The sequence below is a fragment of the Pygocentrus nattereri genome, chromosome 19 (genome assembly GCF_015220715.1).
Source record: "Pygocentrus nattereri isolate fPygNat1 chromosome 19, fPygNat1.pri, whole genome shotgun sequence".
In the NCBI taxonomy this organism is placed as follows: domain Eukaryota; kingdom Metazoa; phylum Chordata; class Actinopteri; order Characiformes; family Serrasalmidae; genus Pygocentrus; species Pygocentrus nattereri.
The window spans coordinates 12,537,005-12,560,716 of NC_051229.1; the positions used below are offsets into that span (position 1 = coordinate 12,537,005).

The following is a 23,712-nucleotide window of genomic DNA, read 5'->3' on the forward strand; positions in this document are numbered from 1 at the left end:
ATCATCTGCATCAAGTTAATGCACTAATTTCTGGGAAAGGTCCCTGTCTGTTGAGTGGCCTCCCTCTCAGGAGACACTGCAGGCTTCCTTAAGGCTAAACCCCACACATAATATCAGCATAGACTGTGAGCTGAGTGTGTTTTGGATTCTAGCATCAGAATCTGATTTACTTTTAATATATTTCTGAAATGCTGCAACTTAACATGCGGCCTAAGGAAGTATTTGCATGTATTCCCAGACTTCTGTTTTGATCCTGAATAATAGCATCAGTCTGTGTCTCCTTTAGCAGTTTATACTGTATTTAGCAGCCTGGTGGTCTTTTACAGTTCAAGACAAAATGTAATTGATTACTTTGCATTAATTACTTACAATATGCTAGTATGTTGTTGAATTTGAGCTAGAAGTTATTGCAAATTTTCTGCTTTTCAAAGTTGTGAATTCCATTGTGAATGCTATAGTTTTATATATATAATATATATATATTTATATAGTCAGCAGTGATGCGGGCTCTTTACCGGTCTGTTGTGGTAAAGAAAGAGCTGAGCCATAAAGCAAGGCTCTTGATTTACCGGTCGATCTATGTTCCCACCCTCACCTATGGTCATGAGCTTTGGGTAATGACCGAAAGAACGAGATCGCGAATACAAGCGGCCGAAATGAGTTTCCTCCGCAGGGTGTCTGGACTCTCCCTTAGAGATAGGGTGAGAAGTTCAGTCATCCGGGAGGGACTTGGAGTAGAGCCGCTGCTTCTTCACGTCGAGAGGAGCCAGCTGAGGTGGTTCGGGCATCTGGTTAGGATGTCTCCTGGACACCTCCCTCGGGAGGTGTCACAGGCGAGTCCACCTGGGAGGAGACCCCGGGGAAGACCCAGGACACGCTGGCGCGACTATATCGCCCAGCTGGCCTGGGAGCGCCTCAGAATCCCCCTTGGAGAGCTGGTGGAAGTGGCTGGGGAAAGGGAGGTCTGGGCTTCATTGCTTAGGATGCTGCCCCCGCGACCCGAACCCCGGACAAGCGGAAGATAATGGATGGATGGATGGATGGATGGATGGATGGATGCTATAGTTTTGTACACAGTGTTACTGAATTTGCACTTTTAAGATCTTCCACTGTTCTTATCGAAATAAGGTATCGTGATCTATACTAATATAAATAGTTGAGAACAAATAGTCATGCTAATGGTCAGAGATCACTGCTACTGATATAATTTCTACTCAAAACACTCATAAAATAGCGGATACTCTTACATTTCTAATGATTTGAGATATAAGATAATCCACTTGCATAAGGATAATAGTAAAAGTCAAAGAAAAATAAGTGATAAAACTGAGTATTAGGAGTTTCCAAAACTGAAGTTCAAAAATGATGTGATTTTTAACAACTATGCGAGGACCACCAAAACGTTCACCTTTAGATAAACAGCACTTAAAGCTTTCATCTATGAGAGATAGAAGAAACTGGCAGTGGACATCTGAGATGTGGAGTAAGGTTTTATAGACTGATTCTAAATGTATAGCTGGGATTACTTGGATTGTAAGAGACAGAAAGTGCAACCAACTTCTATGACTGGACTGAAGGTGTGGAAAAAATATCCCTGCAGATTTCTTTGAAAAACTGAAAGGAAGTCTCCTGAGAACAATGGAAGCTGTAAAAAAGGCAAAGAGTGTTCACAATAAGTGCTAAAAAAAGTTATATTACATTTATTTGTTGAGACTTCTGTGTAATTTTCTGTTAAACATATGTTTTCTTTTTTTTCGACAAATAACTGCCGTTTAATAGCTGATGGAAATGAAATACATGGAACCGGGGGGGGTCTTTGACTTTTGCACAGCACTGCATGTCATTTGACAAGGCCAACTGGAAATCTTATGTCAACAGAGCTGGGAAAAACTTTCAAAACACATGTGAGTCCAGTTGGTGCAGTTGAGACTTTGTGGAGATCCTGATCTCTATGTACATTTAACAGAGTCACTGTTGGCTGTGGCTCAGTGGGTGAAGGCTCTGCGCCAAGACCCGCAGCATATGTGGAACTAAAAGTTAATGGGTCAGATCTGGTGGGAAGAGACCTGATACATTGATGTTGGAAGTTGTTTTGGATGGCTGCGAGCCTGCTGCCACTGTGTCCTTGAAAAATACAATAAGGGGCAACTCAAACAAAAAATGTAATTTCTACAATTGCTTCCTTACCCCAGATGTAGTCCATGAGCCTATGTTTGGTGTCTGAAATTTGCCTTTTTACTTTTGTACTGGAGCTACGAGACCAATGTAGATAAGACATAATCCATTGGTATTGTGCAAACTCCATGTCAAGTCATCACATACCTGCCTCAAACAGCTTTGTGAAGTAATCTAAAATAAACATGCTCATGTGATTTATATTACTGTATGATGTGCTGTTGTCTATAGACATGGACAAAAGTACTGACAACATTAAGGCTTCAAGATGGGCACAAAGTTTGGACGCTAAATATTTGGGCTAAGGGAAAAATTCTGTTAATTTTATTTTACAACTGAACCATTACTTGAACTGTACGTCTCTGCAGGCACCACTGAACCGCATGCTTCCTCGGCTTTGGTCTAGAGATTTTCTTTTTTACAATGAACGCAATTTCATGCTGTGATGTTGTTGTTTATTGTCCCATGCACTGTTCCAGATGCAGCCCACACGTTCTGAGAGTTCCAACTGTGTCATCAAGAGAGAGCAGGAGAGATGCATGGAGAGGATCGCACTGCACGACCCCATGCAGGACCAGGAGTTTGGTGAGAAGAAGAGCATGTTTTGTTGTTTACTCATAACTGTTTTGTTGACCGCTGTCCTTATAGCCTGAAAATCCCAGGAGCTTTAATCAGGCCTGAAGTTTTAAAACAAACCCATCAACAAAATTGTGTCTGAACCCGACTGCAGCCCATCAAAATTCTGCCATTATCTGCCTGTAGCCCAACAAAAATCTGACTATAGCCTGATAAAATTCTGTCTGAATCTGACTGTAGCTGTTAAGATTTTTGCCCAGCTTTACCATATAATTCACTGGCTAAAAATGCTTTATAATGGGACCAATCAGGCTGAAGTTATAAGAACTGTTTTAGCCCAGGCTGCTTTCTGAGTAGCACATGGCACAGGACAGCCAGTCAAAACAGAGCTCATTTAAATATCATCACTGTGCAAAGAAAAATGTATCTCCTTTTTTATATGTCATTATATGTCAGATTTATATGTCACCTGAACACAGCAGCTGTCCTTTAAATTGCATGAAAATACATGAAGAATGAACCAATAGAAATTCTCCTAAAACACTATAAAACCTCTTCATGTTAAAACTTGTTTTTTTGTGTTTTTTGTTTTCTGACACTGATGACATAACAGTCTTAAACACACTGTAACAAACAGCTTGTTAATTGTAGAGGTTAATGAGAGGTTGGAAATGTAAAACCATGTAGAAAATGGGCTAATTTCTAAATAAATCTGGAGTTAAATGATTTAAAATTCCATCCTTCAACATGACCTGTATCTTCAGAATCTTCTGAAGTGTTAACACATCTAGCATCACTGTTGACAAGCGCTACCCCCTCTGCCACTCCCGAGTTCATCGAGTGCATCCCAGTCTATATGTGTCATCTAAATCATCCCTACACACACACACACACACACACACACAGATGCTTGCATGTTCTTGTAAGAGTCTTGTATTTATCGGCAGTAAACAGGAAGCGAGGGCTGTGACACCTGGCAGCGATTGCAGTGGCAGCGCTGGAGAAGTGATTTCAACCAGCCTGAGTACTACCACTCAGAGAGTGGGAGAGAGAGCGAGAGAGAGAGAGAGAGAGAGAGAGAAAGAAGTAAGAAAAGAGAGAAGAGAGATGAGAGAGAGAGGGAGAGAAACGAGAGGAAGGGGAGAAGTAAAAAGAGAAAGAGAGAAAGGGGCAAGAAACAGAGAGAGGAGACAAGGAGTGAGGAGAGAGATGAGCATAGAGAAAGAGAGCGAAGAGAGAGAATGAAGAGAAATGAATAAAGATGAGAAAGAAAGAAAGAAATAAGAGGAAGACTATACAATGAGATACAGTGTTAGGAGAGAGAGAGATGAGAAAAAAGATAAAGAGGAGAGAGAAAGAAGTAAAAAGAAGAGAAAGTAAAAGAGTGGAGAGTTGTGCAGAAAGAAAAGAGAAAGAGGGAAGGAATATATAGAGAGAGTCAGAGGGATAGAAATAAAGATGAGAAAGAAATGAGAGAAAGTATGGAGAGGATAGAAATAAAGGGGAGAGAGAAAAATGAGTAAGAAGAAGGAAAGAGAACTAAGAAGAAGGAGAAACATGTAAAAGAGAGAAAAAGAGCAGAGAAACAGAGATGAAGGAGAGATAGAGTGAGGCAGATAGAGAGAGAAAGATGAAAGAGGGAGAAAAAGTGAGAGAATCAGAGAGAGACTGAAAGAAAGAAAGCACACTGAGAAAGACAGCAAGGAAGAGGGAGACCTAAGAGAAACAGTGTTAGCGAGGAAAGAGAGAGGAGAAAGAGAAAAAGATAAAGAGGAGAAAGAAAGAGGCAGTGGTGAACAGTAACTAAGTAAATGTAATTCATTACTGTACTTAAGTTTCTGAACTTTGCTGTAGTTTTTCCATTTTGGGTGGCTTTTTAATTTTTCTCCACTACAATTCAAAGTCAGATGTCTTACTTTTTACTCATTTTATGTGTGCATAAAAACGGAACATGCCAAAATAAAAGGAGCGCAAAGCAAGAACGCCAATCAGGGCACAGTGGTCACTTTGTTTTGAGCTTGTTTTGCCCTGTTGGTCATGCCGACCCAGTGCAAGCAGACGGTTCAATATCAGTGCAGCAGCATAATATTTTGGGAGTGTCTATTCAACATAAAAGATGGAACTAAAATAACTTTATGCAGTTGTGACTGACGTGTCTTTTTTCTAAATTTATACAAACACTTTCATTTTATAAGAAAATTCATTTTGGCTTGTTTATGTTTATGAACAGACCTACAGATCAATATAGTAAAGGATACTCATTTGTGATCCTGAGTTTAAAGCAAGTGTTTTATTAAACTTAAACTTGTACCTAAGTTGCAAGTAAACTGAAACTTTGCTTTTTCACAAAAAGTGATTTCAGAGCCGCTCGGTTCTACCTAATGGAAATTGTTTGCCTTCAGTGTTTTGTGCTTACAGAGAGAGAGAGAGAGAGAGAGAGAGAGAGAGAGAGAGAGAGAGAGAGAGAGAGAGAGAGAGAAACTGCACAGAGAGAAATAGAGAATGAATAGAGAGAGAGAGAAAGAGAGAGGTAGAGAGAAGAGAGAAACTGCACAGAGAGAAAAGGAGAAATAGAGAAAGAGAGCAGAGAGAAACTGCACAAAGAGAAAAAGAGAAATAGAGAATGAATAGAGAGAGAGAGAGAGGGGGGGGAGAGAAACTGCACAGAGAGAAAAAGAGAAATAGAGAATGAATAGAGAGAGAGAGAGAGAGAGAGAGGGGAGAGAAACTGCACAGAGAGAAAAAGAGAAATAGAGAGAGAGAGAGAAAGAGAGCAGAGAAAGAAACTGCACACAGAGAAAAAGAGAAATAGAGAAAGAATAGAGAGAGAGCAAGGGGAGAGAAACTGCCCAGAGAGAAATAGAGAGAGAGAGAGAGAGAGAGAGAGAGAGCAGAGAGAAACTGCACAGAGAGAAAAAGAGAAATAGAGAAGGAATAGAGAGAGAGCAAGGAGAGAGAAACTGCCCATAGAGAAATAGAGAGAGAGAGAGAGAGAGAGCGAGAGAGACAGAGAGAAGAGAGAAACTGCACAGAGAGAAAAAGAGAAATAGAGAAAGAGAGAGAGCAGAGAGAGAAATGGCACAGAGAGAAAAAGAGAAATAGAGAAAGAGAGAGAGCAGAGAGAGAAATGGCACAGAGAGAAAAAGAGAAATAGAGAAAGAGAGAGAGCAGAGAGAGAAATGACACAGAGAGAAAAAGAGAAATAGAGAAAGAGAGAGAGCAGAGAGAGAAACTGCACAGAGAGAAAAAGAGAAATAGAGAAAGAGAGAGAGCAGAGATAGAAACTGCACAGAGAGAAAAAGAAACTGAAAGAATGGAGAGAGAGAGAAAGCAGAGAGAAACTGCGCAAAGAGAAATAGAGAAAGAATAGAGAGAGAAAGAGAGCAGAGAGAGAAATTGCACAGAGAGAAAAAGAGAAAGAGAGAGAGAGAGAGAGAGAGAGAGAGAGAGAGAGAGAGAGAGAGAGAGAGAGCGGGCGAGCGGGCGAGCATGAGAACTCTGACTCATGGCTCTGGCACCCTCAAGGCCACTCTGGCTAATTCTGACTGTTTAGAGCAGAAGATAATAGATTTTAAAGGGGTGAAACAGCTTCAGCTCCTACCAATTAGTCAGTGCATGCTTTCTAAAGGGGTCACACTGCTGGAAACAACACTGGAGTTTTCTGGAAGCTGCATCACCAAGAGGTTTAAACTTATGTTTTCCAATAATCCATTTGTTATGTGTAGCCAGCCATACCATTCTATATGAAGTGTGGAATTAATCTACAGTTTCTTTTGCTTACTGCTTAGTGTTTTCACGACAAATACACATTCGTACATCGTGAAAAAAAGCAGCACAATAACAGACTTTAGGCACAAATGAAACACAACAGGCATGTAATCTGGATTTAAAAACACAAACTGAGCATGTTTTCCTAATATTGTCTGTAATGATACTCCTAGTAATAATAATGAGCTTCCACTAGCCGAACTGTCGGTGATCCTAAGGGTTTGCCGTAAGCCTGCCTCAGCTGAGCGAAGTAGTCTGGATACACTTTAATGCATCAGTGAGATGTGTAGGAGTTGGGCCATGAAGAGCTTTATGTCAAACGCAAGACTATGCAGTCAGTGCATTGCTTAGAGGGGAAATCCACAGAATTTTGAAAATTTCAGCCTTGCTCAGTGGTTGAGATGTAAACAATGTCATTCAGAGTGATTTGATGTGAAGTGGTTCATTGTAGAGAAATCTATCAACTCTGATTTCTTTACAGTGGTGGTGATAGGAACCAGGGGTCTCAGTGTTTACCTGTCCGTGCTAATTTTGTACGTACACGTGTCTTCTAAGTTTTCATATGTAATGTGATAATGATAAAATAATAGGATTATATGAAAATATTGATACACTTGAGTATAGTCATAATATGTTTTGTGATACTGTATCGATTTTCAAAAACATTGTATTGATTTTAATGAATAGTTTTCATGCAAGGATTCATGGCAGACCGTGGTTCATTTTGTGCTAGATAGCAGTGTTGTAGTCTGTCTTCAGCCATTAGACGCTTCCACTCCAGTGTACACAAGTACTGTAAGTGCGCACTGCTAACGTTATCATTAGCAAAACTAGCTGACTAGTAACACTACCGCTCATGGCAGAATCTGAAAGACTTAAGGTGTGTCCCAATGCAAGGGCTGCATCCATCAAAGGACACAGTCTGTGAAGGCAAAGACCCGCGAAGCCTGAACCGAAATGAGATGATCTGCTCTACGGCAGATTTTCTGTTTGCTGTTTTTCCCGCCCCTTGCTGTTGCATCACGGAATGCCGCTCCTGTTCTTTTAAAGTTCTTTAAAGATGGAGCTAGAAACTTTGCTTTTAGTTTCTTTATTCCCCCATAGGCTTATAAATCTCTCTGTCTACTCCTTGCTCCCTAAAACAAAACATTAGCACAAGTTTTGCTTCAGATCACATTGTTTTTTTAACATTTGGATTGTTAGCTACTCGACAGTTTAAACACAGTGCCTACATTGGTAGTGGTAAAGTGTCTCCTAAGTCGCTGTTTGCTCATCTATTGACACTGCCATGTTCTCGAATCCTCGCCAGCACCTATTGATCCTTGGGTTTTGTTGGCTGGCGAAGGATCCATGCATTGAAAAGAAAGACACATTTCTTGGCCACATATGAAGGAGCCCTCGAAATGGGACAGCCTAGTCTCGCTTCTGTGACGCAATCGGTACCCTAGCCATTGAGTGCAGAAGGCCCGTGTCATTACTGTAGCAACGACTTCAAGACTGTTGTACAGTCTATTGTATTGTCCAGCTTAATATTACTACAATACACCCTGATAAGGTGATTTAGGTTAACACTACCCCTCTATCTCAACAAAATTGGGACACCCTACCCCAAGACATGAACACACAAAACAGTGGGCTAAGAGCTAAGTAGTAGGGGCAAGGGGTGAAATGGGATTGGGCTTATATGTCCTTGTCACATCACAACCACAATGAAAGGACAACAGATATTTTTATATGATATATTTTTGCACAGATATTTGAAAAAAATGTTACATAACATAAAATTTTTTTTTTTGCATACATTTCCATAATAAATTGGTATACACTGTGAAAAGAACAGTATATCTTGAAACTTTAACAGTAGGGATTTTAAGCAACATTCCTTCAACAAGTTCAGCGCAAACTTTTGAGATGCTGCTTAAATTCTCTGATTTTTCTGAAGATTTGTGATCAGGTGTTCAAAGCCTACTTTCCACCATCAGACTAGAGCTTCTTTGTGGCTTTAGTTTCCACGGTTACGGCACTAATGCAGAATTTATTTCCGGTTGCTGCAGCCTTCACTCTAGCCATCATTGCTTAAAGTCCATAATGTTTGTATGGTACATCACACTGTTTTATATCAAAAAAGCAAGGAAAATCTGGATTTCCATATTAATATTCCTTAAAATAAAACTGCTGCTCAGCATTGACACTGGCTTGCTGTCAGCTCTCCACACAAGGACAGCAGCCGTTCATGGCAGTGTGCGATAGGGCACTGTAATGAGGTCTGGCGGTGGTCTATTATTACTGTTGGTCTATACTGGGTTTCATAATGGAGACTTATGGGAGGCCATCCTGTTTATCCTTTTAATGAAAGACGGAGCATCTCTCTCTCCCTGTCTCTCTCCTCCCCCCCCCTCTCTCTCGCTAGCTAATGTGGCTGTTTTATTTCGAGCTGAAAGATTTCCTGTCTGTCGAACAGCAGTCTGTTCTAGTTTAAGGACATAAAGAAATGAAAATCAATAAAGGAGACATACTGTAAAGACTCTGCACCATCAGGGCTTTTATTTTGAGACATTCAGAAATCAGAAAAAAACTTTAAAGATTTTAATTAGCTACCATGCCCTTTTTCTTGCAAGCTGTTCACTTTTTGGTGATTTCACAGTATGTGAAATAGCATTTTAGAGTCATTTATTCTCCTTTAAATCTTACTTTATCAGTACTTCTTTTGCTTTTCTCTCCTTATATCTATTTTATTATATTTTTCCTTTGTTTTCTATTTCGCTGAATTGTATCTCTTATCTTTCTCTCTCTCCCCTTTCTCATTTTTATCTCTCCACTCTCTCTTCTTTCTCTCATTCTTTTACTTCTGCTTTCTCTTTGCTCACTCTATTGAAATCTTTAGTAAAGAGATAAAGTGGTCGGACAAAAAGTCGCTGGGCAATTTAAACATTCCATCTTGATATGTTCCCACCAAGAATACACTGTAATTTGTCTTTCTATAATAGCCTGTAGAGAGATCATCACCACCTGCTTTTAATTTCAGGGCTTGTAAAGTGGCAGTAGCTCAGTTTCTCAGCATGTTTGCTCAGTACTCCGACGTGCAGGATGTTGTTTTGAACAAAATAGCTGTATTTGAAAGTGTTCATAAACAGAGATGTCTGTGTTTCACATAGCATGGACTGAAAATGTTCCTACAGTGTGAGTATATAAATTGTAGGCTTTCTGTATTCTTTTCAAACTTACAGTGTGAGTTACCAAACAACAGAATTTCTGAAATCACAGTGTATGTCTGGATTTAGAGGACATTGAGCTACAGTTCAACTAGCCAAACAAAACTTGGAATATTTTAGCCTCTGATGTGATTCCTGCTGTCATGTGCTACAAAGATTATTTTCAAAGGAGACAATCGATCAAAACTATGAAACATACTTACACATGTACAGAACAAAACCCACTCTTCTCCGCTGCAGTGCTAGTCTGTTCAAGGTAACTAATGTAACAAAGCTAGGTTATGCACTTTATTTAAAATTACAGCTACATATGAGTGATTTAAAGCTACATTGATCTTACTTATAATAATAACTACTTAATGCTAAGCAGGTAATTTCTTATGGAATCGGGCTATCAGAGTACTAAAAATGTATTTGTGCTTGCAGTTGATCTGAAAAAATAGTATTCTTGCGTTTCGTGTGATGTCACACTGCATAGTCATGCAGAGTGATTGTGCTGCGTGATGCATTCAATTTGCTGTCCTTTGTGAACAATTCATGTGTAGGACGCAACAGAAGCTGAGAGTGATGGAACTACACAGACCTTTAATTCAATGTTTTCACTCCAGGCTTAGAACTGCTGCACTGTATAGTTGAGTGTTTCTCTGTGTTTACACATTACATTCAGCTCAAGAAGGGATTAATTAACTAATAATATAAGGTATTTCAACCAGGGACACCACAATTATGCAGTGGAGGGTTTGCAGGACTGGTGCTGGCACTCTGCACTAACTGCACTAGCAAACTAAATCATGTTTGTCAAAACAGGACATATTTTCTCAACCCACGACATTCAGTCTTATATTTAACGTTTGTTTCTCCATTCAAACTTCATTTAAATCTCCAGAAACCGAGAGTAAAGTTATACCTGGCTGTTTGAGGCTCCATTAGGAGGACAACTGTTTATCTCTCAGCTAAAGGCTAGCATTGTTCACATCTGTGTTAAATTAACTGTTGTCTTATGATGCTGACCTATGATGAGAGTTTTTTCTCCTCTTTATGCAACACTGTAGGATTCTTTACCTGCCCTGACGTCAAGCCAGTGGGCCTCTGTTCGTTTAAATGCTTTGAGAGACTGCAGAATAAGAAGAGGGGTTGTGTATGAGATAAATATAAATGTCAGGAAAACACAAATTTGATAGCTTTTCCGCTGGTTTAATCAGGAGTTCTGAGGAAACTGTATAAGGATCGACTTTTTCGAGGTAACGTTTTTTCTCTTCTAAAGTAAGGATAATCATTTTAGCTCTAGTTGTGTTTCATGCAAAGCATCAAAGCCAGAAATTCCGTCCCAAAAATGGCGTCCACAACAGAAAAATTATGTAACTGAAACCTTAGGATAAATGCATCCTATCCTAGGGTTTTCATTAAACTACTTTGAGTGTAACTAAATAAAAAAAAATGCTATATAGACAAAAATCTTTATTATTATAAATGCATAACCAGGATCATTTCAGTCTGGCCTTCCTTTGAATAAGGCAACCAATCAGACCAGAAGTCATTTACATATATCAATCTCAAAGGAACACTGACAGTAGCATTTTTAAAAGCAAAAGGAAAGATTGGAGATGGTGGAAGTGAATTGTTTTTGGTACATAAACCCACACAGATGTTACAAGTGGGCGTCAGGGAAGAATAAAGTAAAATACAAGAATGGACATGCGGCCTGAGTCCCGTTCATTATCTCCCATGATTCATGAGTGGGTGCTCTCTTCCGGACCATAGTGCATCGATCCTGTATCATATTTATGGTCCATATTAGCACAGCGCTGGGGCAGATGATGTATTTTCATATAGAGATTTACCCAGTGTTTGTTGTGTGTGTAGGCGTGTGTGGGGGCACATACATGCATGCAGAATTAAGGCAGTGATTCAAATCCCTCCAAATGCAGATAAATTAAGCATTTCAGGCTTTAGAATCTGGGACAGCACACCTTCCTGGATTCCAAATTCGAAAAATGAGTTCTATTACACGTTGACGTCTGATCCAATCCAATTACACTGGATCAATGTAATCTATAGAAACACATCTTTCTTTGCTAATGCAGTCCTCTGACCCACAGGGCCGAGCTGGACTGGGCTTCCTAAAAGCATTTTAGCACCGAGATGCTTCTTAAATGGTAGTGAGCAGCACAGTGAAAACTCTCTCTCTACCAGCTGAGATGATCTTAACACTAAGGTGCTTTTGGGACACTGGGCCCTGAGCAAACATCCTCAGAAATCCGCCTCCTACACGCTGTTAGTTAATCATTTTTTCAGTACTGGCGTTTGCAGTGCTATTGTTATAAAGGGCTGCAGTATGCAAATGAGCCTTGAAACGATGACTGTATTGCTGCTGTTGGAACAAAACCTCGCCTCTCCGTTTTTGACGTTTTTGCATAATTTGAAAAAGCCTGCTGCCCTTTACAATGTGTGTAAATTTCATGATAAATGGACCAAAAGAAATGACCCAAAATTATTTGGAAAAAACTCTGGTTCCATTGACTTACAATAAACGTAAAGTATATTTTTTTCTTCTCCTGTAAAGTTACTATTTTGGAGAAGGTTTTGTTCCGACAGCAGTGATATGCTTTATTTTGTGCTGTGAGCATTCTGACCAATCACAGATTGTCCTCATTAGCATCTCTGTGAGTGCTTGGATGAATCAAGTTATTTCCGTCATGGAAACAATGAAGAAATTGAATCAAATTGCCTTTAACATACTTCAAGTAAGGTATGGCAGTGTGTATTAATATTACTATTGTAATCTCACTGGTGCATAATAATGGACCATATCATGGAAATATGAATTGTCCATGTTTTTTTATTTTTAAGAAATCAATTTGATGTGGTATGTAAATATTTTCATATGCAGTGTTCACTCTTCATTCCATGCAATCCTTGCTTCCAAACTAAGCTGTAATATAGCCCACTTTGAATGAGATTTCTTTGGGGACGTCACTAAAAGCTAAGCTAAAGTTTTAAGGCGTGTTGCAGCCCAGACTACTTTTTTAATGCAATACAGAGCAGCCAGACAAGACAGAGTGCATTTATATATATATATATATATATATATATATATATATATATATATATATATATATATCAGTCTTAAAGGCACAGTAATGAAATTAGCCTGTTTAATTCTAAGTAATAAGAGAGATTGGAAATAGTGATGTAAAAATGAATTATGGCTTTAGTTTTTGGTACTTAAAACCAACAAACATCAATAATTGACCACAGGAGAAAAATGAAATATCAGTAAGGTAATAAAAATGTAAGATGTAGGCCCTTTAATCATGTAGGCTGTATTCTGTTGTAATAGCCTCAATTGTCTCAAATAGCCTAATGGTCAGACAGTTTGGGTGTGTGTAGTCTGTGATTCATCTCTGTCCATTCCATCTTCTCTCTGCTGGTTTGGACTACTCTTATTTGCCCTTTAAGAGGTAATTGGCTTTGTGTCCAGGCTGCCAGACAGAGCAAAAACAGATTAGAGTGAAGAGGAGGGAGCAGCGTGTGCCACTGGGCAGAAAAAAACAATCTACTGCTCTCTTCCTCCACCAGAGAGAAAGAGACAGAGGCAGAGACACAGAGAGACTGAAATAGAAAAAGAGAGAGAGAAAGAAAGAGTTAGAGAGTTTTAATAGAAAAGAAATACTGAAAGAAAGAATGAATTAAAGAAGAAAGAAAGAGAGGAAAGAAACAAACAAACAAAGAGAAAAGACAAAACAGAAAAAAGAGAGAGATGTAGACAGTGTGAAATAACAGCGAGAGAGAGGGTTCGAGAGAGAGATTGAAATAGAAAAAGTGAGAGAGAAAAAAGAAAGAAAGTTAGAGAAAATAGTGAGAGAGATGAAGAGGGTGTGACAGCAGAAAGAGGGAGAAAGAGAATGAGAGACAGAAGAAAATAAATAGATAGGAAGAGACAGAGTAAGAGAGAGTTAAAAAGAGTGAAAAGGAGAGAACGATTGAAAAAAGAAGGAAAGAAAGAAACAGAAAACTATGGGTGATAGATAGATAGATAGATAGATAGATAGATAGATAGATAGATAGATGGGAAAGTGTGAGAGAAGGAGAGAGCTTAAAAGATAGAATGAGAGGCAGAAGAAAATAGATAGGGAGAGACAGATTAAGAAAGAGTTAGAAAGAGTGAAAAGGAGAGAAAGACTAGAAAAAAGAAGGAAAGAAACAGAAAAATATAGATAGATAGATAGATAGATAGATAGATAGATAGATAGATAGATAGATAGATAGATAGATAAAGAAAAAGATGGAAAAGTAAGAGAGAGAATGAGAGACAAGAAAATAGATAGGGAGAGACAGTAAGAGAGAGAGAGAGAGAGAGAGAGAGAGAGAGAGAGAGAGAGAGAGAGAGATGTAGTATCGTTCATTTACGGGGTGGTTATGTACACATTCAGGGCAGATTCATCACTGGACTTCATCAGGCACACGGCCAGTTACTGTGCCTGTGAACTCTACCAGGACTGTTTTTGGCAGGGTTCCGTGCTTTATTTTAGACGAGCCAGTGTTATTTCACTTCCTGAATGTGGAAAGATCACACATCTGGAGTCGACTGCCTTAATTGCAGAAACAGCACCAACAAGGACCTGAGAGACGAATGTGTGTGTGTAATTTGAGTTTTCAGTGGTCATTCTGTCCATCCGGCCAGGCCTTGCAGTGTATCTGTTTGAGCGTCACCCTCTTCCACCACTCCAACCTGACTGTCTTTGTCTTTGTTTGTTGGTTTCAAATTTGACAATCGCTGGGCATCACTGAAAATCTCCTAAATCAGAGATTATGTGCTCCGACGATTTTGCTCCTAACTCTCTCTAATACCCCGATTTCATTCTGATGAAGAGCTCCAGGATACAGTGCTTTAGTCCTGCGTGCACGAAAACACACAGCGTTCTCACCGACTCCAGAGAAAGGCAGAGGGAGGCGGAGGAGAAGCTGCAGCTGCCTAAACGGAGCTGTCATCAGCTTTCTGACAGTACACTGAGGCATTGCTGGAGCGAAGATAATCACTGTAAGGTGCCAAAGGAAAGCAGAGGAGCGGAATTGAATTCCCCCATCAGGAGACGACGCAGTTGAGAATGTGATGGATTTTCACCATGATCGCGTATTGATCAGCTTCACCTCCAGGGTCAGGATGAGTCATATGGAGACTGGGGAGAGGAGTGTTGACTCATAGCGCCCCCTGTTGGTCTGAGTGGCTTAGGTCTCAGATGTCTCCTTTAAAGGAATTTATGTGATGTCACTGCCACTTCAATGACTGGAACAATCAAAATGCCCTCTGTGTGCTGCATAGAATGCAACAACAGATAATGATAGAACAAACATGTAAGGTCACACAGATTTGAAGTTTATTTACACGGAATACTAATAGAACCAATATCACAATGCTTAGTAACTTATTTTTCAGGAAATAGTACTAATATTAAAAGGCCCATATCATGGAAAACAACTTTTCTTGTTTTGTTTACTTTGATACAGTATGTAAGCATTGTTTTGTATTCCATGTTTTTGCTGTAAACTGACACGTCTACACATACTTGTCTATTCAGTCTATATAGCAGTTTAGCTCCACCCATTCATGCTGAAGTTATAATGAGTGTTTCACTCCAGACTGCCTTTTTGAATGAGGTGCAGTACACATCATTATAGCCAATCAGAACAGAGGTAATTTACATATATCAGTCTTAAAGGCACAGTGACAAAAACAGCCTGTTAATTCTAAGAGAGGCTGAAAAATGGCCATGGAAAAATGAATTTTGACTGTTTTTGCTACATAAAATCACACAGATAACATAAATGGACAAAAACAAAATACAAGGACATTGTAGGATATGTTTACATACAGTAGCTTACTACAAAATCAGACTGATATGCAACACCCTGAAGCAGGTCTGCATAATTCACTGGCTAATCTGCTTAGTTTTCCTAATTTTAACATTAGGTATGGTTTAATTTGATGTTTTTATAATATCACAAGAAAAATAATGCCACTCATTTTTCTATTAAATGTTGATAATGTCACATATACACGTTGCTGTCCTCTGATCACATGCAGATTTTTATTCACCACATAGCTTTTTTTATTTTTAGTGCTGTATGAAGGTAACATTAGGAGTCATGCTCAAGGATGTGGTGCAGTAGTGTCATTTCTGCCTGAGTGGGGAGTCGAACCCCCATCTTTCACATGTGAGGCATTGGGATTATCCAATATATCCACTCTATTGTCTAAGGCTAGCTAAATAAAATTGACAAAGTCAGTGAAAAAACTTTTGTCAGAATGTTTTTAGTAGTTGAAAGGGCTCATATTCGGCATTTTTCATTGTTAATTGTTTCACTGTTCTTCCTATAGGTCAGTTCTGTGATTTTATATATTTGACCCTTAGAATTAGTCTGTTAAGGATAATTAGGTTGTTAAGTTGTTTTGGTTTACAGTTGTATGCAGAGGTTTGAACACCAGTCAAAGAACATGTTTTGTTGATGTTCTCAGTGAAAATAAGTTATACATCTTTTTTTAATTTGAATATGGCATTTCCTTAAAATTGTAGTACAGAGTTTCTCTGATGGCTGAGTTTAGCATACTGAGGAGATAATACATACACTCAACGGCCACTTTATTAGGTACAGTTGTTGTTCAGTTGCTTGTTAACACAAATAGTTAATCAGCCAATCACATGGGCATAATTCAATGCATTTAGGCATGTATAGGTGGTCAAGACAACTTGTTGAAGTGCAGACCGAGCATCAGAATGGGGAAGAAAGGGGATTCAAGGTGATTTGGTTGTTGGTGCCAGACGGGCTGGTCTGAGTATTTCAGAAACTGCTGATCTACTGGGATTTTCATGCACAAGCGTCTCTAGGGTTTACAGAGAACGGTCCGAAAAAGAGAAAATATCCAGTGACCGGAAGTTGTGTGGATGAAAATGCCTTGTTGATGTGAGAGGTTAGAGGAGAATGGGCAGACTGGTTCGAGATGATAGAAAGGCAACAGTAAATAGGGGGTCCAACCTTTTACTAGCACCTGTACCTAATAAAGTGGCCAGTGAGTGTATATTAAATGTGCCATAACTTTTACATAGGTCATATTTTATGTTTTTTTGTTCTTTTTCCTAAAATGTCACATTCAGCAAAAATGCATTAAAATGTGCAGATGTGTGTTTTTTTTCTGTAGAGGATGTGTTAACTTATTTTCACTTAGGAAATCCACAGAACAGCCACTGGCTTTCCGAAAGACATGAACAGCACAGTGTTTAATCGATTCCCCATATCTTCTTATTTAAGAACTACAGACAGTTTGCCTAAATTACATTACTGAAACATGAATTAGTGATGCTGAACTGCTGTAGGCTGAATCGGTGGTCATATGGAAATGTGGTCATCGTTGTGACATCATAAATGGAGTGTATGGAATGATGTAACATTTACAGTGTTTTCAAAGTACATAGAACTATTTTAATACCAAAAAGCAACTTTAGTTTATCCATGATATGAGCCCTTAAAATCTAATTTTGTTCAGGGGGGGTAGGTGCTGTGCTTGGTGGCTCTTGTGAGAGGAAAAAAAAGAACTCACAAAGATTAACCCTTGTATTATGTTTCGGGTCAATTTGACCCATTTCAATTTTTGTGTTGACCAAAGTGCAGGTTATCCTTACTTTTTGTCCATGAAATTGTATGACTTTTCCTCATCTAGGGTCATGAACTACTGTGTAAAATCTGGACACTTTGATGTGTCGTGGTGTGTCTGCACAGAGTTTGTATACAAAGATGATGTTGCGGGTCATTTTGACCCAGACACAAATTAGCTGTACAAATCCAAAATAAACATCTTACAAGTACATGTCTTTTTATGTACTTTATTTTGATTGCCTCTGAATAGCCATTCAGAACCAGGTGTGTATGGAAAAGGGACTTTCTCTCCCCTGCCCTTGTCACTCTTTCCATGCCCTTTCTTTGAGAAATACACCAAAAATGAGCTCCAGAAGATTTACAGCTGAATTTACAGCTGATGTAGAGGAAGATATTTCAGAGATGGAGGATTCCTCAGAGCCAGAGGACAATGCTTGTCCAGATTGTCAATTTTCCCATGATGATGAGGATTCAGAGGACGAGTCTACTAGTGTCCCTTCAACAGATGAAAACCAAGAAACGCCACAATCTTCATCCACAGAGGGGATATGGACATCTAAAGATGGTAAAATAAAATGGTCAACATCACCACACCAAAGCCGAGGCAGATTGTCATCTTCTAATGTCATCAAAATGACTCCTGGTCCGACAAGATTTGCTGTCACAAGAGTTGATGATATTGAATCAGCATTTCAGCTCTTCATATCCCCACCCATAGAGAAGATAATCCTTGACATGACCAACTTGGAGGGGAGGCGTGTCTTTCAAGAAAAATGGAAGTCACTGGATCCAACTGACTTGCATGCTTACATTGGAATTCTCGTATTAGCTGGAGTATACAGGTCAAAGGGTGAAGCAACTGCTAGTCTATGGAATGAAGAGAATGGAAGGCCAATCTTCCGAGCAACAATGTCTTTGGAGACATTTCACATGATCTCTCGCGTGATCCGATTTGACAACCGTGACACCAGAGCTGGTCGACGCGAGAGAGACAAACTTGCAGCGATCAGAGATGTTTGGGATAAATGGGTCAAAATCCTGCCTTTATTGTATAATCCTGGCCCCCATGTTACTGTCGATGAGCGCCTTGTTCCATTCAGAGGACGCTGTCCTTTCCGACAAATGGAATTGTATATCTCTTCTTCTCATCTATTCTAAATGTTTGTATGATCTAAAATAAAGTTCCTATTGGTTTAACTTCATTTTTGACTGTTTTGAGTGGTTTTACATAATACGGGTCAAAATGACCCACAACATAATATATGTATTTTTTTCTCAACATAATACAAGGGTTAATCTTCATGAAAAATTGCTTATGACAGTTTTAAAAGTAGTTGACACATGATGCGTATTAAGGGTTGACTGGCCTGTGGCCTTTTGGTATATTGAGGCTGATGTGTCTGTGTAAGTGCTTCGTGTTTTGTCCCACAGGCTGTGCTTGGGAGTGGGATAACCTGACATGCTGGCAGGCTGCCAGCATAGGCGAGATTGTCGTGGTCAACTGCCCTGAGCTCTTTGGGTTTATGAGTCCCGAGGAGGGTGAGTGACTCTCATATCCTTTTTTGTAGGTACAGTTTATATTTGAGCTTCATCTGTTACAATACATTGCTGTTAATTAGGGGTCCAAGCACTGAAAGTATTGCCAGTGTTCGCATTTTTTTCTTGTTCCTCTTCTTCGTCTTTTCCTACTTTTCCTTCTTCTTCTTCTTCTTCTTATTATTATTATTATTATTATTATTATTATTTCTTAAAATTATTTCTATTAAATTTATTTTACAATGCTTCATTCAACACTACTTAGTCCAGTATTTAAAATGATAATTAGACAATATATGTTTGGTATTTAAAGTTTGTTATCTATAAAAATAAACAAAATGTGGTTAAGTAGTAGTAGCAACCTTGAAGGCTAAACTCTACTCAACTTTTATCCATTTTTGTTTATAACAGTATATTGTACAGTGTCAGAAACTATAGGCAAAATGTAATCGAGATTTCTCAACAAGAGCATGCTTTGAGGCAAGTTTGCAAATATTTATCCACACAGTTTTGATGATGCTAACATGTAGGGCTTCACATTTCAACATTCTCAACATTGCCCCTAAAAACACTTAAATTTACATTTCATAGTGCACTGAGAGCAACACAGGCTGAGTTGAGCTCAGTCATAACCAAGCTGTAGTTCAACAGTGTTTTCGAGTACTAAATATAGAATCGAATACCAACATAAGGAACAAATCCTTGATTTTTCTAATTATTCAGGCCAGCACTGCTTGGGATCATTACATGTTAGCTTCATTAGCCTCATAGTCTAGTACAAAACTAAAAAAGCAAACTTTATACATCAAACATGTCTTGGGTGATGGACTACATATGAATAAAGGCCTAAAATGTGTACATTTTTCACCAAGTATCACTGTAAATCTGATATTGATTGTTTGTTGGTGGTTTCACAGGCCTTGGGAAGATCAGCAGGAACTGTACTGAAGACGGCTGGTCTGAACCTTACCCACATTACGTGGATGCCTGCCTGCCTGATGAGAATGGCACCAAACCTGTATGTGGTCTTTCAAAATACACTTTCTACTGCTGCACATTAAAGGGCCCACATCAAGGAAAAACAAATGTTTATTGTTTTTTACACTAAATTGCCAAAAGTATTCAGTCACCCATCTAAATCATTGAATTCAGGTGTTCCAATCACTTCCATGGCTACATGTGTTTAAACCAAGCACCTAGGCCTGCAGACTACTTCTACAAACATTAGTGAAAGAATGGATTGCTCTCAGGAGCTCAGTGAATTCCAGCGTGGTACCATGATAGGATGCCACCTGTGCAACCAGTTATGAAATTTACTCACTACTAAATATTCCACAGTCAACTGTCAGTGGCATTATAACAAAGTGGAGCGGCAGCAACTCAGCCATGAAGCGGTAGGCCATGTAAAAAGCGGGGTCAGAGGATGCTGAGGCACGTAGTGTGCAGAGGTGACCAATTTTCTGCAGAGTCAATCACTACAGACCTCCAAACTTCATGTGGCTTTCAGATTAGCTCAAGAACAGCGTAGAGAGCTTCATGGAATGGGTTTCCATGGCCGAGCAGCTGCATCCAAGCCTTACATCACCAAGCGCAGTGCAAAGCATCAAATACAGTGGTGTAAAGCACCACCACTGGACTCTAGAGCAGTGGAGACGTGCTCTCTGGAGTGACGAATCACGGTTCTCCGTCTGGCAATCCGATGGATAAGACTGGGTTTGGTGGTTGCCAGGAAAACAGTACTTGTCTGACTGCATTGTGCCAAGTGTAAAGTTTGGTGGAGGGGGGATTATGGTGTGGGGTTGTTTTTCAGGATTTGGGCTCGGCCCTTAGTTCCAGTAAAAGGAACTCTAAAAGCTTCAGCAGACCAACAGATTTTGGACAATTTCATGCTCCCAACTTTGTGGGAACAGTTTGGGGATAGCCCTTTCTTGTTCCAACATGTCTGCACATCAGTGCACAAAGCAAGGTCCATAAAGACATGGATGAGTGAGTTTGGTGTAGAAGAACTTGACTGGCCTGCACAGAGTCCTGACCTCAACCCAACAGAACACCTTTGGGATGAATTAGAGCAGAGACTGTGAGCCAGGCCTTCTCATGCAGTGCCAGCCTGGACTGCTTTTTGAAAGAGACACAATGACACAATACATGGCAGCTAATCAGAATGGAGATTTATTTTTTATATTATATATATATATATATATATATATATATATATATATATATATATTAGTAACAAATGCAGCCATATAATATATAAGATGGATGGAGGATATAAGATGGCCTTAAAGAAATGAATTATGACAACATAAAGCCAGGCAAATGTCATAAATTTACCTCGGGGGGGATTGAAAAAGAAAATGTAGATTATGACCCACTGCACAAAAACACAGGAACAGTTTTTTTTGCTTGCTGTTCCCACATGGAAGAAAAATATACATAGATATAATTACTCATATTAAAATGTATGTAATAAATGTGGAATTATGTGATGTTTTTAAATATGTTCAAAATATAGTAGAATATGCCATGTTTAATATTCAGATATATCCCGATATATGCACAGATGTAATCATATGTATAAAATGTCCATTATTGATATTTACATATATGTCAAACAATATGTAAATATATTTCCTTTGCATGTATGTTTATCATGTGCTCCTTGCTGTTTCTACAGGATATGTACTATGCATCAGTGAAGGCTCTTTATACAGTGGGCTACAGCACCTCCCTGGTGTCCCTCACCACTGCTATGGTCATCCTTTGCAGGTTCAGGTCAGTCTAACAGCCCTATGTCCAGTAATCACACTGCATAAAGCAGATATTGGGGAAACCTGTCTAAGGGTCAATTCCATTTCAGATCCGGTTGTCCTGCACTGGAAATTGAATTTCATCCTGCCAGTTGGAGGGAGCGCTATTTTTTCCCCTCCTCCAAGTGATTCTGATTTAATTCTGCTGGCTGTCGCAGGACTTGCAATGAAATGTGCTCTGAAACCCTGTGCAGACTTTTTTTTAATCTCACTGTTATTCCTGTTCGCTCCTGTATCTTCTTCATACACACTGTTCTCAGAGTAACGCAACCCATTCATTAGTGCACACTTATCTTGTCCATGGCTTTGACAGGAAGCTGCACTGCACCAGGAACTTCATCCACATGAACTTGTTTGTGTCGTTCATCCTGCGAGCCATCTCCGTCTTCATTAAGGATGGGGTATTGTATGCTGAGGAAGACAGTGACCACTGCTTTGTCCACACGGTGAGGCCTTTTCATTGCATCAGTCTTGTCTTATATATATAGTACTGTGAAAAAGTTTTAGGCACCTGAGAAAATTGAAATGTAAAAAGCAATTTCTATCAGCAGTGCACATGTATTTGCTCAGGAAAAGTGCTACATTAAAAAAAAGATGCTTCTTCTATAGTAAAGAAAATGGCTATGTATAGAGACATGAACACTCAAAGAACCCTTTGCATATTTAAAACGTTCTTTGCATCATGAATGTGTTCTCCAGATTGATGGAGTATGAGCTATAGATGGGCCTATATAGAACCTTTTTGAAAATGCATCAGAAAGGGTTCTTCTACTGTTACAATGTCAAGCTTTTATTTACATTATATATATATATATATATATATATATATATATATATATATATATATATATATATATATATATATATATATATATGTATATATATATATATATATATATATATATATACAGCACCTTCTTGGTGCTATATAGAACTCTTTACAAAAGGATTCTATAAAGAACCATATACAGCGCATTCTCCATCTCTCTGAAGAACCCTTTCATGATGCAAAAAACATTTTTAACATGCAAAGGGTTCTTTGAGTGTTCATGACTATATAGCATTACCGTCTTTACTAAAGAACCTATGAAGAGCCATCTTTTCTAAGAGTGCACTGTACTATTTCAGCTATGCTTTATATTTTTAGGCAGTAGTTACCTGCTGTATCAGTCGTATAAAGTGAAAGTCTAGAATAGAAAACATAGTCGCAGTTTGTTTATGTCTGTACACATGTAAACAATAAGCAAATACACTTTAGTATGAGGATTGCTGTGTGCACAGTTATTAGTATTATCATTGTTGTTTTCTATATTGTTCATTATTACATTATTTTCTATATTGTGCATAGCACTAGTCAGTACTAGTCAGTAATTCTCCAGCCTATTTAAATGAATTATGTGCTCCATTAGAAGCCAAACATAATGCATGTTATGTAAATTAAGCGATGAATGCAAACAAGACAATAGTTTTAGTTCCATTTGCATCAGAAACGCACAAAGTACTGCTCACTAAGATCACCTGGGTTCAGGCTTTCGCTTTGCAGAGAGCAGCACCCGCTCTGCTGGCCCTGGCCTCTGTCTGCAAAACAACTGTAATTAACGTTGTAGCAGCCCAGATCAGCAGGCCATGGAAATATTCCATTAGTGCTGCATTACCATGTCAATACCTGCTCAGCTCCGCATGTGCTCCTAATACACCTGACCGAGGGCTCAGAGTTTGGTCTGGCAGCCAATCAGAGACCATTCTGATGACATCACTTGGCCTGATTAAATCAGGGAGAAATTGATGAGCATGATAAAGGCCACTCTTGCAGCTATTACAGTGAATGGGGGTGAATGACGTACTGTATTTATAAAAAGTAATGGTTCCTGAACAGGTGTTGGCTTGGACGTGCAGTTCTATGAAAAAGCTTTAATTGGTATAGAACCTTTACCATATAGGTCCTATGAGAGAACCTAAAAATAATAGTAATAATAAGAAAC

At 39.0% G+C, this 23,712-nt stretch overlaps 1 protein-coding gene across 7 annotated transcripts in view; it reads left to right on the top strand.

The window, feature by feature from the left end:
• Window positions 1-23,712, top strand: part of adcyap1r1a (adenylate cyclase activating polypeptide 1a (pituitary) receptor type I) — a 67,166-nt gene that overhangs the window by 25,404 nt on the left and 18,050 nt on the right. For all 7 annotated transcript variants that reach the window (XM_017707379.2, XM_017707377.2, XM_017707380.2 and 4 more), the window contains exons 3-7: window positions 2,655-2,760; window positions 18,816-18,923; window positions 19,838-19,938; window positions 21,598-21,695; window positions 22,044-22,176. In XM_017707379.2, the coding sequence (XP_017562868.1) occupies window positions 2,655-2,760; window positions 18,816-18,923; window positions 19,838-19,938; window positions 21,598-21,695; window positions 22,044-22,176 (546 nt within the window). The remainder of the gene's footprint in view (window positions 1-2,654; window positions 2,761-18,815; window positions 18,924-19,837; window positions 19,939-21,597; window positions 21,696-22,043; window positions 22,177-23,712) is intronic.